This window comes from Chanos chanos, chromosome 2 (assembly GCF_902362185.1).
Source record: "Chanos chanos chromosome 2, fChaCha1.1, whole genome shotgun sequence".
NCBI lineage: Eukaryota > Metazoa > Chordata > Actinopteri > Gonorynchiformes > Chanidae > Chanos > Chanos chanos.
In genome coordinates, this window is record NC_044496.1 from 10,097,279 (window position 1) to 10,113,575 (window position 16,297).

Sequence of the window (16,297 nt, forward strand, 5' to 3'; positions counted from 1 at the left end):
CGGTATTCAGAGGTGGGGTTTAGAACACGGAGGCGGAACTAGAGAGGACCAATTAGAAGTCGCGCCATGTCTCGACACAGACAAAGGCTTTCAACTACGTTGTGAAGTATAAATAGAAGCCGACAGTAGAGATCTTCAAATTTTCTTAAGTCGTTTAAATATCTTCAACTGTTACTAACGCACAATGTCAAGACTGGACATTGCTGGAAATTTGGAAAGACATGTCGTACGGCGTACGTTCCCCTTCCTTACGCGTACTGGGGCTTGTCGGAACCTTTTCGGACCGGTGGATCACGACGAGCTGAAGTGTGAGCTGAAAAGCAAACTCAGAGAAATCTCCGAGCGAGACCAGACACGGTGGAATTTTAACTTCGACAAAGATTCACCTTTGCCAGGGGAATACGAATGGCAGGAGGTATCGTCGAGTTCGACACCGGTGTTCTATCAGGACTCTATTCAAAATGGGAGAACACGAATTGTTTTGCCGATTCCCGTGACGCCACATAAAAATAATTCAGCCACATCGGAGTGTGGTCTACAAAATGCACTTGTTTCATGCATTGGCGAAAAAGATGTAGTCAGCTCTGGAAGCGTCTTATGCCATTCGAGCGAGTCTAACCAGGAGAACCGATCCGACACACTTAATGCAGGGAAAACTGAATCACTAACACCCTTATTCCGTCGGCAGAAAAAGACATCAGCGCCTGTTTTGTCTGGAAGCACCAGTACACAGATCACAGGTAAAATATCACCCTCGTCACTTTTAGGAACTCCATTTTAAATATATTTTAAGTACTGAACACTGTTCTTCTGTTTCAAGGCTCGCCTTTAGATCTTTTGTCAGTCTAACGCAATTTGTCATTTCTCTGTAGATTTCTTCTCAAAACGAAAAAGGACGTTTGAGAGTAAGAACATAGAACGCACTTCGCAACACCCAACTTCCCCAGTCCCGGTGGAACAAACGCCACGCAAGAGGATGCGATGATGATGGTATGTTCCGGACGGACTTCTGTCCTGTTTCTTTTATTTCTCTTTTTTTACATTCTTGTACTGAATGTCTTGATGTGTATAAGTGGGCTTCATAGAGCTTGGTGAAAGAGCAGTAAAACTAATTTGATGTTCTGCGGTTATTCTTTGTGAAATAACGGAAAGCGGTTAACGTTTGTTTCCATTATCTGCGATGAGATGTCACCTAAACGCATTTCATAGGTTTAAAGTTCATCACAATTTATTTGCCTGCTGTTTTCCAGGTCTTTTCGGTGTACGCTCACGGGGAGAACCATCAGCCTGCCAGCGTTTGCATCTGTTGAGCGGATACAAATGCTCACAAAAATGGGATGGAAGAACCAGGCAGTATCTTCTCAGACTGGCTGTGTGTAGCAACTAGTTTTGTCTCTGACAATAGTGACTTCATATACTTTGGTTATATAATGCCATAACCGGTGTGCAATCTTAAATATCCACTGTCTTGAGAACACAGCTCATGATCAAAGTCAGAAACTCGTATTGCGTTTTTAATCAGAGAATATACTAACTTATATTTTATTTATGTTGCTTAGAAATTGTGTTATATTTTATTTACAGTTGTTGTTTATTTACAGTTGTTTCTGTTTTATTTAAGCATTTTATTCTCGGGACATGTCTCTGAAACCCCTTTTTTAATATATCAGCTAGCCTACTTTGTACTAAAATATTAAGTTAAGAAAATGCTTCTTTTGTTTGCGTTGTTGCCACCGATTCTGAAACATGTTGAATGAACGTGTATTGTTTTTGTTTACCTGGTCGAATTCTGGCCAGTTCTTTTGTACTGTCAAATGTTAAATTAAATCGTATTTTTATTTACTTGGTTGTGTTGGATCTAGTTCTTACGTTTTCGTATAGTCTGGGGCGGAGCGGCCGGCAGCTGTGCGGCAGGCTATAGGGGGGATTTAAATGCTTTTTTTTTTGTATAGTGAACGAAGCAGGTGCCCATGGGCCTCGTTTTGTAAGCAGGCTACAGAGGACATTCATTTTCAGCACCCTCTCAACAATCTTGCTAAAGAAACACTTACCAATTGGTGAGGAAAAAACAAAGAAACGTACTTACACTACAAGCCAACTAGCCACCTGCCTGCTACCAACCCCCTCCCCATTGTTCTGCATCCAGCTCATGTATAAGTAACAGTTTCGTTCGTCAGTAATGCTGAAACGGTTCAGATTCCTTATTTGTCCATATTTGCATTTCGGAGTAAAGAGGAATCGTTAATCGTGTAACGTTACTCACATGTAAAATAACGTTACTCTCTGTAAAAAAAAAAAAAAAGGAACTTCATAGAGCTCCTCAAGATGGAATGAGATGTCAGCGAATATTTTTCATTATCCACAAACAGGAACGAAATACAGTGACTGTCGTTTCGTCATAATATAAAGAAAATCATTTTAGTATAGCAGAAGTGATAGGGAAAACTTTTGCTTTAAATAAATCCTGGATGATCGAGTTCAAAATTAAACTATTGATTGAACTGCATAAGCTTCATCTTGTGGCTCGAGATCATCTTAAAAATATTTTATGTGTCACCCCATTTTAAACATTTATCCGCATTTTATTCTGCCCGTAGGTAAAAATATGTTAACATATCAGCAGCTACCCTACTAAATTGTTTACGCAGATCGCTGTAGTCTCGTGAAACGAATATTGTCGCAATAACCACTAATACACTTGACAAGGCTATTACTATAAGGCCGCCATCACTAGTAAAAACAAAAGCAATAGCCTACTTCCTGAAAAATAATGATGAAAAAGATTGGAAAAATTAATGAATGTTAAAATATGACTTTTCATCACGTTTTTTTTTGTTTGTTTTGTGTTTTGTTTTTTTGGAAGGCCACGGGCTATTAGTCTTCCACGCGTTTTGCATGTAAAAGCCCGGCCTGTATTTGGACTGAATCCTGTCAGAGGTCATTTCGCCTTTTCCATGGCCATCTGGCGCTGAGACAGGCGGAGCGCAGAGTGGATCAGTGGAACCCAAAGGCGAAATGAGGAGCGGGTGCCACGGCTTTCACCTGCAAATGAGGCTTTGTCGTTTAATGAAAGACCCCTTAGTGCACTGGACCCCTGTTTGTTTGTATGTTGTTTTTTTCTTCTAATACTGCATCTAGTTATATCAAAGAAAATAACGGCCAATGATATTTCTCAAAGTGACTTTTGTAGCACAAAAGGAGGCCACAAAAGAGAGCATTAAATCATTGAAAACCTAACAGAAGTTGAGAAAATCGAATTTCATTCACCAGTAGTGAGTGGAACGTTACCCTGGGAGATCCAACGTACACTCTTTACATATCCTCAACCAAACAAAGTTATCTTCTAAAGAGCAATATCGAACAAGAAGATACTGAGGGGCTGGGAACAAAGCAAACATAATTTGGGTGAAGTTTAAGTCTAGATGCGTGCTTCATGTTACGTTATTACAACGAAATTATCGCTTATGTCTTGTTATCCCCTTCACCGCTATTGCAATTAACATCTGTTTCAATAATCCTCTATTTAACAATTTATTGGTAAAGATAACGGAGAAAATATTCGTGGAGAGTTCTACGGGTGAGGTTACACGTTGTTTAGCAGTCACTAGGGAATTACACGGACTTCATCATTTGTGTTTTACCCTGAGATAATGATGTGTAGGTTGTTACGGCTGTTCTTGGTATCCCAACGGGACTTCTTTGCCCAGATGGCTCATCTCCTGGCTCCAGGGAAGAGTGAATTTGCCGGCTGAAGACTTCATAAGCTTCTGTTCACTCGGGTAATGTTATGTATTGTCTCATTAGCACGTATCTGGTCTAAAGACCGATCATGCATCATGGGGACAGGAATCGTTGTTGACACTTTACCATGTCTTAGCGGAACTCGGAGCTATCAAACAAAATGTGCCGTAGTGGACCGCCTTTTGTAGTGCTCAAAAAAAAAAAAAAAAGACAAGAAAAGAAAAGAAAGAAAAAATCAATCTGGTACTAATATTGGTTCATATTATGTGAATCTTACTGGAGGCTGAGGAAAATCTTACGTAAACTCCTTTTATAATTATTTGCATAAACTCAGTATCGACATTTTAAAGGTTTGACTCAAAGCTTCATTGTTCCTGTAATATTAATTCATCATCACTCAGTAGCCATATGTTGTTTTTGGAAGGAGGATGGAACCACAGAAACCTATATTCATCATTAATTTCATATATTACTTCTCTCTCTCTCTCTCTCTCTCTCTCTCTCTCTCTCTCTCTCTCTCTCCCTCTCTCTCTCTCTCTCTTTCTCACTGTGTGAGTGTGTGTGTGTGGAGGGATGTTGGTCTCACAGCAATAAATCTCCACTCTATGACATCAGCATTCTTCCCTACTATCATACCATCCATCTCCTCTGTTACGTTCCCTTTCTCTCAATCCTAAAGCTCTGTCTTCCTCCCTTATTCATTTGGCCCATATAACACGGCAAGGGATTTGGCGCGCTCCGTCTTCAAGGCTGGATACACCTCTATAGGTTCACTAGCTTGGATTAATGCCATTTGGTGGTGAGGTTTGCTCAGCAGTGTGTCCTTTTAAACCACTAACAAAGGCCTAGAGTTTCTGCTCTAACATACGTCTCAGACCCCCACTGTAGCAGTCCTGCAATTTCTCTGTAATGCCCCCCAACACAGCTGTCTAGTTGGCCTGACTCCACTGTTGTTGTGGACACTGCGAATTTACCAGTGTAAAATCAACTCAAGGAGCATAATAATGAATGACTGAAATGATTTTGATGTACTATATATTTACAAGAGTAAAATACAATAATGGAGGAGAGCATTCAAAAACAGTTCAGTTTTAAGATCATTTGCACCAATGTAGGTGTTAGTGGACACGAAATGACTCAAAGTGAACTTTGTATAAAACTATTTCTTTTGGGAAAAAGATGTAAATGACAGCATATGATGGCAAAAAAAAAGCTGTATGCAAGCAAAGGACACACTTCTCTGGTGCTTTGCTGTTTGTAATCTGCTCACATATTTACATACACAAGCCACTAATGTTCTTTTAAATGGACATATTGTCAACCTGGCAAGAATGGCGTGCGTTAAAGTGTGGCATTCCTGTTGGTTTGCAGCTGTGGCTAGTAGGACACAAAAGCCAACACAAGGGTCGTGAGCGGGAATCAGGGAGAGCACATCTAGTCATCTCTATGGCAACAAACCCCTTCAACCCCAAAGAGAAAAGGTATTGTCCAGAGGGCGTAGGTCATGGAGCTGCCCATATGGTCGTGTGCTGCATCAGTCATTGATCTTTCAGGAAACTCTAAAGGAATTTGAAAAGCCCCACAAATGCCTTCACTCTTAGATAGAACTTCACCGAAGTAGAGCTATATCTAGGTCATTTTCTCAAACATATCCCTGTTACTCTCTCTCTCTCTCTCTCTCTCTCTCTCTCTCTGTATGATTCTGAAACAGCTTTGGCTTTGATTTTGTCATAATTCGTTAATAATCTCACAATACCATGAGCAATAATCTGACTTGATGCAGTATTTTCCAAAATCTTGAAATATCTTGATCTTCTTTTTCATTTTGGGGAGATAGGAACTGATATTTGATAAAACAGCTTCAACAATGGACAAATTTGAGCCCTAAAATGTATACTAGCTATGTATACCACGTGAAAGAGTGAAATAGGTATCATTCCTGTCAGCAATTATGCATTTTCTTGTGGTATGTTGGCCATTTAAATTGAGTGCTCTAAATTGCTAAGCAAGAGTGGCTGATAACTGAATGTCCACTTAAGAAATGGGAGAAAAATAGACCCGGTCACTGAAACACTTATCTAGGCAGCAAAATAATCTCATTATGAGCACAATACTTAATGTAATTATGAAACACACAAACATCTCTGCTCACAGATAGGTGCAAAGTTAACTTGTTTAGAATGTGAGTTATGTTCAGGACCTCTACCTTATTCTCTGTTACTGCCAGGACAATGTCTACTATTTCTACTTATGTCTACATAACTAAAATACATGCCTTGGTGTACAGAAAATTAAAATGGTATATGATCCTGCAAAAAAGGCAGATTAAATGTAGACATAGTAGTAGTAGAATTCAGTCATCATTTCCAAAAGTAAAGAAATATGGATTCATTGTGAAAGTGTGAAGATGTGAAATTTAGTAAAAAATGAGAGCATGTTTGTATATGACATGTTGATGTTGGTGTTTATTGATGATGAAACCGTCATTATTTCCGCAGAGGGACATGAAAGGAATATAAGTAGAAGTACATCTTAAAAGGAAACCTCTACACTGTTAGGCACATGAAGCACTTTTGCTTACCAAACAAAACTGTAAATAACATTCTCGAAATGACTGATTGCATAATTCTGTTTAAAAATGATCCAGTAAAACATTATTACGTCACAACAAGGCACAAATCAGGAATAAACTATTTGCATTTGTAGAATTTGTACATACAAATGTTTAGATAAATAGTAGATAAAAGTCTGATAAATGATTTGAAATTGATTAGCAAGGAAAGTAAAACAAAAATCAGAGCTATTTACAGATCTTCTGCTGGCTGAGTGGCTCAGAAAAATAAAACGAAATGAAACAGAAATAATGTGGAATTGTCAGTCACCTTGGTCTGGTGCACAATAATCACTGTTCACATACAGAAAACTGCAATAAATTATTAAACCAAATACGATATGTAACAAGTTCAGAATAAGCATAATTAATTATAATAAATAAGAGGCATTTTCTAAGGTCGTCATGTGACTTCATATAGTGCGTGCGTGCATGAAATTTGTAGTGGAAAGAAAGAATACTAGACATCAAAAAAATCAACAGATAACTAACTCTTTTCAATATGACAATGTTATTGTTTTTGTTTTTTCCTTTTTGAACAGTTCTAGGATTTTGCAATGAAGGCATCATTCTTAACAATCAGCTATGAATTAAGGAGAAATGTACCAAGCATGAGAGATGATTTTTATCTTTTCTGAAGAAAAACACAGGAAAAGTGCTGTTTTAATATCTCAATGCACTACCAGCACAGAAGCATCTGAACTCTCACTTTTGCACAGTGCTCAGGAAAACTCTATGAATGAGGAGGTACTCATTTTAAGTGGATCAGTGAATTCACAATTACACCATTCTAAGGTCTAATATCAACACTTTACACATTCACAAAAACCCAAAGTACCAGTACCTTCAGTCACATCTCCTCTACCCAAAAAATAACCCACAGCAAAATGAACCACAGAATAAAACTGACCTGAGATTTGTACTTAAAGGCACACCGGTAATAATAATAATAATAATAATAATAAAAAAGGCATACTGGTTTCTAAGTGGTGTCTGTGATGTTTTAAGAAAAACGTTCGGCCCTCTTTCCTTTTTGACTTTTCTTTTATTCTCGCTCAGGCTTTGCTTTTCACTTCATCCTCTATACTTGGCACTAATCCAGTCTCTCTCTCATCTTCCTGCCCAGCCTCACTTTCAAAATGACCTCATCCCTCTGTTACTTTGGCGTTTACCCCACTTTTTTTTTTTTTTTTTTTTAAATACGATAAAACGATCAGATGCCATCATTTTTTTTTCAGGTACCCAGCCAGTTTTCATGAAGAGCATATCCAGATAGCAAAAGCAGTGTGTCCTCCTGTGTCTCAGGAGCTCTCGTCCTGTGAGGGGGTGGGGATGGGGATGGTGAGTTGTTCATAACTGGGCAGACTGTTCTGCGTAACCATCCTAAATGCTTCCCGACGTCGGGCAGCGATGCTCTCCTGCCCTGTGGCAACTCCACTCTGTCCCTCTCTGTCTAGCAGTACGCTGAGGGACTCTGCCAAGCGACTGAGGGTTTTATCCATGTGAGTGATCTGTGGAAACAAATGCACGTTTTATTGTTTTGGCATTTACTTCATTGTTTAATTGTTCCCTTTACAAGAAGCTGCTCCACAGCCTACTGCAATAAATTTATATTGCAATTCATCAGAGAAGAATAGCTCTTAAAATTTTTTTTTTCGGTTAACAGTAAAAAATAATTTATTAAATGAGTTACATTCATTTAATAAGTACTTTTTTTCTTTGTTCTAAAGCCATGCTTTACAAGTGAAACTGTTAGACCGCTATAGTTATACTGCTTTGAAGTTTTTCTGAGGGAAAAAAAACAAAAAAACACACGCAGTGTCCCGCTGCCCTGCTCATCCAGTTTTAATGACGGACGCATAAACAAAATTAACTCAAACAAAAACAACCTTATCTGTATCTGATTACAGAATGCGTTCTGATAAAATGATACTGTTGAAGGCTCTCTAAAATCAGTGATCAAAGTGGCTTGTATGATGTGTTTCCTCCCAAACAAAGTGCATGATGAACGGAAAGGGGGGAAAAAGCTGTTAGCGTTATCAAGGGAAGCTGATTTTTGAAGTGTTAATGAGAAATTGATTGTGTTGTGTAAACATTGCAGAGCAATATCACACATACACGTTAAGACAAGCTCTGAAAAACCTCTCCTCCAAGACGTTTTTTGTTCTTTGAAAGCTTGGCTCTATTTTCATACCTCTTTTAAAACCTTAATCATTTTCCATTCACACAGCTCTTTGAAGCTGGCCCCCTAGCTCTCCTTTACAAAACTGAACTGCCGGTATCGTCTATATGCTGGCAGAAAACAGTTTGTAAACAAGCATTCATTTTGCACATAAACATAATTCAAACACCTAATCTTTAACATACATACATGTGCAGACTGTTTACTGTGGGACATAAATGAGGAACCACACACACGTAGTACACAGTGCACGCATGCACATACACACACACACACACACACACACACACATAGAGAGTGCTAAACACTCCCCTGAGAACTACTTGCCCTACACATAAACAGTCCACATGCCACGCACAAAAACACATACACACGCACATACACACACGCATCAGCATGAATACACACTGCAGACCACAGTATAGCAACAAACAGTTGTGTGAGTTGTAGCTTGTGGCAGTTTAGAGTGAATTAAAACTGCTGATGATCTATAGTGAAGATACTCGCTTACAAAACAGCTTGACCATCCTGTGACATATGAACATACTCTAATAAACAAATATTCACATTAGCTCAATGTAACAACTGTGTAACATTCACACAGGCCGTATATATTTCTGATATGTGTTCCCAACAGAGATTTTGATTCCAACTACAAACAAAACAGTTGCCTGTATTAGTTCATAATTACTCTACCGTAATGCACATTATGGGTATGTTCAGGATATCCTGCACGGTCTCTCTCTCTCTCTCTCTCTCTCTCTCTCTCACACACACACACACACACACACACACACACACACACCTTCAAATAACTTTCAAATAACTTTGCCCTTTTGTTTCCAGTAGACTGTGTCAGAATGACTTTTGAATTTAATGTACTTGTTTCTATTTAAAACAATGGCTAGATGTTGTTCTCTGTCGAGAAGAGAGCTGGGTGTCTCTGTGGGTGGCAGAGTTCAATATGTTCTCTCTGCGTCTGCTGATCTGCTGAATGACCTCGGGTGGGTGGGAAGGCAACTGTTTGCGTAAAGAACTTGGACATTTGTTCCTGTTTATGCCAGACACTGTCTGTTTCCTGTTTACCACTGAATTATGGGAAACCAAACTGAAGATCATGGAGGTGGAGTCTCCTGGCTCTTGTCATCAGTGTCTCCCTAGCAACAACAGCCAAAAAAAGCTGCACAAAAGACATAGCGGGCACACAAATCTGGTGAAGTATGGTACCTATTTACACCTGTCAGACCACAGAGGCCCCAGTGTCAGCAGTGTGAGGTCAGCTGTGTGTCTAGAGAGCACCACAGAATTACGAAAAGTTAAAAAATTGATGATGCACACTTTGTTATTTAATAAAACAGTTGCAAGTTTCTTTCTCTCTCTCTATCTCTCTACATGTGTGTGTGTGTGTGTATGTGTGTGTTCTCTCTGTGTCAGTCTCCCTGTCTCTCTCCATGGTGACAAGTACTGAGTTGGTTAGGAAAGGACTGGTCAAAACTTTTTTTTTTTGGTCATGTCATGTACATTTGAGTTCCTGTTTAAAATGGATATAGTCCAGAAAGCATGGAAACAAGCAAGGAATCTTTCTCACCCTCTCTCTTTAAAGCCATGTCAGCTATGACACTTTCCTTCAGCCCATCAGTAAGCAAATACCACAGACCCCATATGATAAGATCCTTTTCAGCATGTCAGTATTAAAATGGAGAGAAAATGAAATATTACAGGTATATTTTTATACACTGCCTAAACAGAAGCTTAATTCTTTCATGTTCATTTGTACCACTTCTAGTTATCACATATTGAAGTTACAAAGAGTGAAAGAATAAATGGATGGCAGAGAAAGAGAGCCTGTCTATTTGTGATTGAGTGTGTGTGTGCGTGCTTGTGTGTGCGTGTGCGTGTGCGTGTGTGTGTGTGTGTGTATGTGTGTGTGTGTGTGTCTTGCTCTGAGTTCAGTGTCTGGGGAAGCAGAGCTGTTTGTGGAGGGATTTAGGGCTGAATCAGTGGATGAATGAACAGGAGTAGAGTGAGTGTTTACTGAGCTCTCTGTCTGTGCCTGTCTGAGACGTTCAGCACTGAATACTGATCCTCTCAGACACTTAGCTCTCTTATCAGAACACAGAGAAAAAGGGAGAGAGAGAGAGAGAGAGAGAGAGAGAGAGAGAGAGAGACTTTTCGTCTTGGTTATAGGTGGATAAGATAAGGCATGATATTTTTGTCTTGAGGGTTTTGGGGCTGATTCGTTGTAATCCTTAGGTCCTGGGGTTAAAAATTCCTAGTGAAGATAAACAATAATATACCAAAGGAGCCTGAGCAGTGTAAATATCTCAGGGCAGCGGCAGACGATACACAGTATGTAAACTGAGCACGCCTGTCAAGCCCTACTGATGACAAATTACAGAAAGAACATAAGAACATTATCCTACGTAAATGACAGAAAACAGTCATCATATATCTCGCGTTTGGAGTTTATGATGTGCAATAGGAGATTTTCTTCTCCTCTCTGGGTAAAAGCGGCCAGCGACTGTATGTTACAGATCCTGAGAGAAAGAGAGAATCTGAGATTTTACATATGTAAAGCTATTTGGCATTTGTTTTAAATGCATTTTTTGAATAGACCAGATTTATTCCTTTTGAGAGAAATCAAATCTATAACATACTTGTTGTTACATGTTCTTTATCGAAAATCAGGTGTAAGGGTTTACCTTGTCCTCCATCCTGCTGAGTCTGCAGCCGATGGTGTTCGTGCCTTTGTCTTTCACTCGCTCTATACAAGAAAAATCACCATGAATGGGCGGAGAAAAGAACTGCAGACTGTCTGTCTATTAAACAAAACAGCAGGCAAATGGCAAAACTGGACAGCAATAACACTGGAGAGAGAGAGAGAGAGACAGAGAGAGAGAGAGAGAGAGAGAGAGAGAGAGGGAGAGAGGCAGAGAGTGGGAGAGAGGCGCAACTGACATCTTAAATTTAAATTTACCTGAACTGGTCTGGAAGAAGGCTAACTTTCCCAAAGACTGATCCAGTCTATAAAAAAATTAGAGAATTGAAAAATGGAAACAACCAACATGAAAAATCTTTAAAACTCAACCAGGGAAGATCAAGAGTACAGTATTTTCAATGTAATAAGAAGCCATTTATTATCATATCTTCACTGCGCTTTATTCACTCTGTTCAAATCAATAAAAGCCTTATTTACCAAGATACAACGCTGTCAGTTTGGAATACAGAACAACAAGTTATTATAGATGAGATGATGATTTCATTTTGTCCTCTTTAAGGTCGGCCTCACCTCCTCTGAAGCTCTTTGATTCGCACCATGAGGTTGAGATGACCCTGAGAATACTGTTCAATCACGTCTCGCACATCATAGGGCTTCCGCGCTTGCTACAAACACACAAACAAGTTATTACAATGTCTCGGCTGCCTCTGTGTTTCTCTGCTACACTGCACTTTAAAACAACTGTCTAAAGATTGGCCACAGGCTCAGGTTCACGTCTCTAATGCTTTATGATATAATGACGGGCTGATTAGTTATAAGCCATACATGAATAAAAGAAGGTTTCAGATATTTTAGTCAAGTATCTGCCATGATGAAGTAAGTCCAAGTTTTCAGGGCTGAGCTTTGGGTGTAATAAAACCTTATTAAACATTGACAAGCCAGCGTTGGTATAAAGGATTAGTGAACCTCCACTCTAAGATCCTCTTTTCAGTGCCTGCTTTGAAGAGTAGATCTCATATTTGCTTAATCCAAACACACACCAGCGTAACACTGATTCTTCTCCTTTTAAGCGCACAAAAACCCAAGCACAGACAGCCCACTCTTTGTGCTTTTATCTGACGGGTGTGTGAAACTGCCTGTTCATTATTGGGCTCAAGTGTTGCTTGATCAGGACAACCTGTGACAAAGGCAAACATTCACACCTGTTTGACACAGACAAAGGGGTTAAACACTGCCCTAACTTCAGTCACATAGCGACATAGAGGGGCAACAGCGGATGTACAACGGTGTGTGTGTGTGTGTTTGGCATTCCTCTTACACCAGTGTGTAAGAGGAAGAGGGAGTGGAAAATAAATGGATATTTTACGTGAAAATCTCATCAAAACCACTCTAAGGTAAATTTTGTGTCTGTCCAAGGTCACGTGTCCATTTAAGCCCATATATCCAGCATTTTCAGAGGACAAGTAAAAAAGAACGCAGTCTTCATTTTGGGCTGATGGTTGTTTCCAAAGTCTTACCTGAAATTTCCTTTTGGCCACCAAATAACGTATTTTCTGAATGACACGGATGGCTGCTCTGTGGGATTCCCGCAACCTGTGTGTTTGTGTGTGTGTATTGTGTGTTTGTAAGAGACAGAGAGAGAGAGACAGAGAGAGAGAGAGAGAGAGAGAGAGAGAGAGAGAGAGAGAGAGAAACAGAGAGAGAAAAAAAGAGAGAGATTATTGGAAACAAAGACTATACTTATATTTTATCTATTCAACAAAAAGATGATACACGCATAAAACCATGAGAAAAAACAGGCTTGAGAAAGAAGGGACACAGAGAGAATGTGAAATGAAAAAGAAAAGGAATCGTGCGAAGGAACAATCTATGACATAATATATCTAGTCTGATTTGCCACATGCAAACATGCAGTGCACTGTGAAAACACAGAGTGATGAGGACAGATGAATGTGGGAATGAGTCACAAAAGCACCTTAAAAAAACAGACGCACAGAGACAAAATAGCAACTAGGGCTCATTATTCATGCACCAGGTACACAGTGAGAAAGCAGCTGTATTAAAATGAAAACGAGATTCGATCAATCTTTCCTCACCCCAAATCTGAGCTCAGAGACTGACTCATCTCCGAGATGGTCTGGCCAAGACAGCTTAGAAGCGCCAGAGATTTTACACACTTTCACATAATGTAATGTTGTGTTCAGTTATTGTTCTGAGCTTTTTTTTTTCCCTTTAAGAATGACATACGGGTCATTTCACAAAATCTCTATGTTCTCAACTGTCGGCAACTCAAAGAACCACTGTATGAATGAGATAGTATGTAATGTTATTATGTAGGAGTGCTGTCCATTTGTACACAGCAGTTGACTTTGTGTTCATAATGACTACCACCACAAATCAGATCAAGAAAGGAGCACATCAGCACACACACACACACAGACCACTGTGGAATGATACATCAGGGAATGTTTGACATTCCACTGGAGCGTGGTGGGACAGAGTAGAATCATCACACAGGGACCATGGGAACGGGTCCATCTGTCCCTGAGGCAGCAGGACTTCCTCTCTGAACACTGTTCACCAGCACAGCCACGCTGGTCTCATGACCCACAGGGTCACCATCTGCCTCCACCGCTGGCACAAAGCCTGGACCAATGCCACTGCTGCCCAATAGCCAAAGACAAAGGAGAGAGTCCCACTGGGACTGAGAGAGAGAGAGAGAGAGAGAGAGAAATACAGAGAGAGAGAGAAAGGAAGAAAGGAAGAGAAAGAGAAAAAAAGGAGGAAAGAGAGAAAGAAAGGAAGGAAGAAAGAGAGAGCAAAGGGAAGAAAGAAAGAAAGAAAGAAAGAGAGAAAGAAGGAAGGAAAGAAAGAAAGAAAGAAAGAAAGAAAGAAAGAAAGAAAGAAAGAAAGAAAGAAAGAACGAAAGAACGAAAGAAAGAAAGAAATGTATGAGTCTATTCTCTCTGAGAACAGTGTAAAGTCCTTTAGTGTAAATGCCAGGCCAGCAGTGGGAGATGTGTAGTCTATTGTAAAATAAGTCTCATCTGGGCATGTCTTACTGCGCATTACTGTTCACTAAACAGATCTCCCATGTCCTTTGTCTCATTGCGTGTTACTGCTCACTAAACAAAACTCGTCCTTTTGTGTGTATTTGTGTTTCTGATACAGCAGGTTCTTCACCACTAAATGAAAATTTAACAGTGTTAACTGATTATTACGTCATCAAGCACTTTTAATGTTAAAAAAAATACACACACTCACCAAAGTAAAAGTGAGTTTAACAGCACTTGAAAGCAGCACCCTAACATGATTGGTGTAATTTAGTTGTTGAGGAATGGAAAATAAACTCTGGGTTACTTCAGGGAATTTTACAATGGAAAAAAAATCAACATTCACAAATTTGTGGTGCAAAGATCAAATGAAAGACTGAGCTCAAGACCTTGGATATCAGACTGGTACACAGATGGGCTGAGGGGTCTGACGATCAGGGCCGGCGGGCACTAAAAAGAACTTGTTTGTGACACTGATTGTCAAAGGAACAACAAATAAAGATCAAAGAGATACACCATGTGACAGGAAATCACCACGCCACTAATGCTGTCAACACTGCTCTAAAAAACTGCCGATTAGCTGAGGCTTTCTCAACTGGGTGTAATAATCAAAACAAGACTGGCAGTGCTTGCATTATGGGCTGCTCTAGGAGTTAAGCGATTTAACGGTTAATAATTTCTGTGGTTTTGGTGAGAGGAAAGAAATGTTAGGTGTTAGGCTGTCGCAGCACAGGGCCAGTTCACAGACTGTAGCAGCTCTGGTGCATCTCCTCAACCACTGACACTGTTGAGTTAAGACCCAGAGAAAACTCCCAAGACACTTCAGAGAGACATAATTTAGAGGGAGATGGTAAAGTAAACACTGGATGTGTGTGCGCGCGCGCGCGCGCGTGTGTGTGTGTGTGTGTCTGCGTGTGTCTTAGAGAGAGAGAGGGAGAGAGAGAGAGAGAGAGAGAGAGAGAGAAAAAAAGACAGAGTATTGATAATATATAAATTAAACATAACTAAAATATAAATTATGTATTACATATAATACATAAATAATATATAATTTTTTATATATATATATATGTGTGTGTGTGTATATACACACACACACACACACACACACACATATATATATATATATGTATATATATATATATAATATCATATCATATTATATTATATCATATTATATCATATTATATTATATTATATTATATTATATATATAACTTTCTATCTGACTGCTTTACACTTCTGAATGTCAGTGCCTTCTGTTACATTCTAGTAGAACTTCATTTTTTATATGCCAACAGAGCTTAGATAAAGCAATTTTTTTTTAATTTGAATGAAGGGTTAATAGTAATATGAGTTCTTGGATGAAATATGGCGTGCTTGTTATAAGACTTTTCCCTGACTATCTCTCAGATCAGTGTAATCAAGACAAGATAAACAGGAAACAAAACAATCAAAGAGCTTCACTTATCTCACTATGAACATACAGCAAACACTTATCTATCCTGAACCAACACTGAGAAAATCTTTACTTCCCACTACGCACTTGTGGTGGTAGAAGCATGCACATGCACACACACACACACACACACACACACACACACACACACACACACACACACACAGATGTGAGGTTTTAAAAAGGTGTTTAAAGTAACACGAGGATGCAAACAACTGAGTTGCAGATGTGCACATCAATTTATACAAGAAGACAGATGTCTCTCTCTCTCACAACAATAACATCCCTCATTACGACGTTGACAATCGCCTAAAAAAATCACCAAAACCTTGTGACCATAGGATTTGTTTTTCATCCATATCATGATTTCTGCTGCTATGTGCTGTAGATTTTCTGTATAAGCTCAGCATTGCTATTCTGTAGACCACAACCCCTCCCTTTCTCTCTGCAGATAAGTCTTTGACCGGGCATCTCACAATTTTTGAATGGTAGCATATTTTAATCAGATCCAGAGGCAGATGCATGTGTATTGA

At 39.4% G+C, this 16,297-nt stretch overlaps 2 protein-coding genes across 2 annotated transcripts in view; one reads left to right on the top strand and one right to left on the bottom strand.

Annotated features, from left to right (window-relative positions):
- Positions 1-184: 184 nt before the first annotated feature.
- On the top strand, positions 185-985 carry cdkn1ca (cyclin dependent kinase inhibitor 1Ca). Its single transcript, XM_030794192.1, has 2 exons — positions 185-740; positions 873-985. The coding sequence occupies exons 1-2, from the start codon at positions 185-187 to the stop codon at positions 983-985; spliced, it is 669 nt and encodes a 222-aa protein (XP_030650052.1).
- A 6,668-nt stretch (positions 986-7,653) lies between these two features.
- Positions 7,654-16,297, bottom strand: part of kcnq1.1 (potassium voltage-gated channel, KQT-like subfamily, member 1.1) — a 34,624-nt gene continuing 25,980 nt past the window's right edge. Inside the window, exons 14-18 of the mRNA XM_030794193.1 lie at positions 12,771-12,846; positions 11,824-11,918; positions 11,512-11,558; positions 11,237-11,298; positions 7,654-7,863 (exon numbers count right to left, since the gene is read on the bottom strand). Coding sequence (XP_030650053.1) covers positions 7,654-7,863; positions 11,237-11,298; positions 11,512-11,558; positions 11,824-11,918; positions 12,771-12,846 — 490 coding nt within the window. The remainder of the gene's footprint in view (positions 7,864-11,236; positions 11,299-11,511; positions 11,559-11,823; positions 11,919-12,770; positions 12,847-16,297) is intronic.

Bases quoted from the DNA above. Each gene is read 5' to 3' on its own strand.
- cdkn1ca (XM_030794192.1), top strand. From the start codon at position 185: ATGTCAAGACTGGACATTGCTGGAAATTTGGAAAGACATGTCGTACGG. The intron at 741-872 runs GTAAAATATCAC...ATTTCTCTGTAG, and splicing joins CACCAGTACACAGATCACAG to ATTTCTTCTCAAAACGAAAA.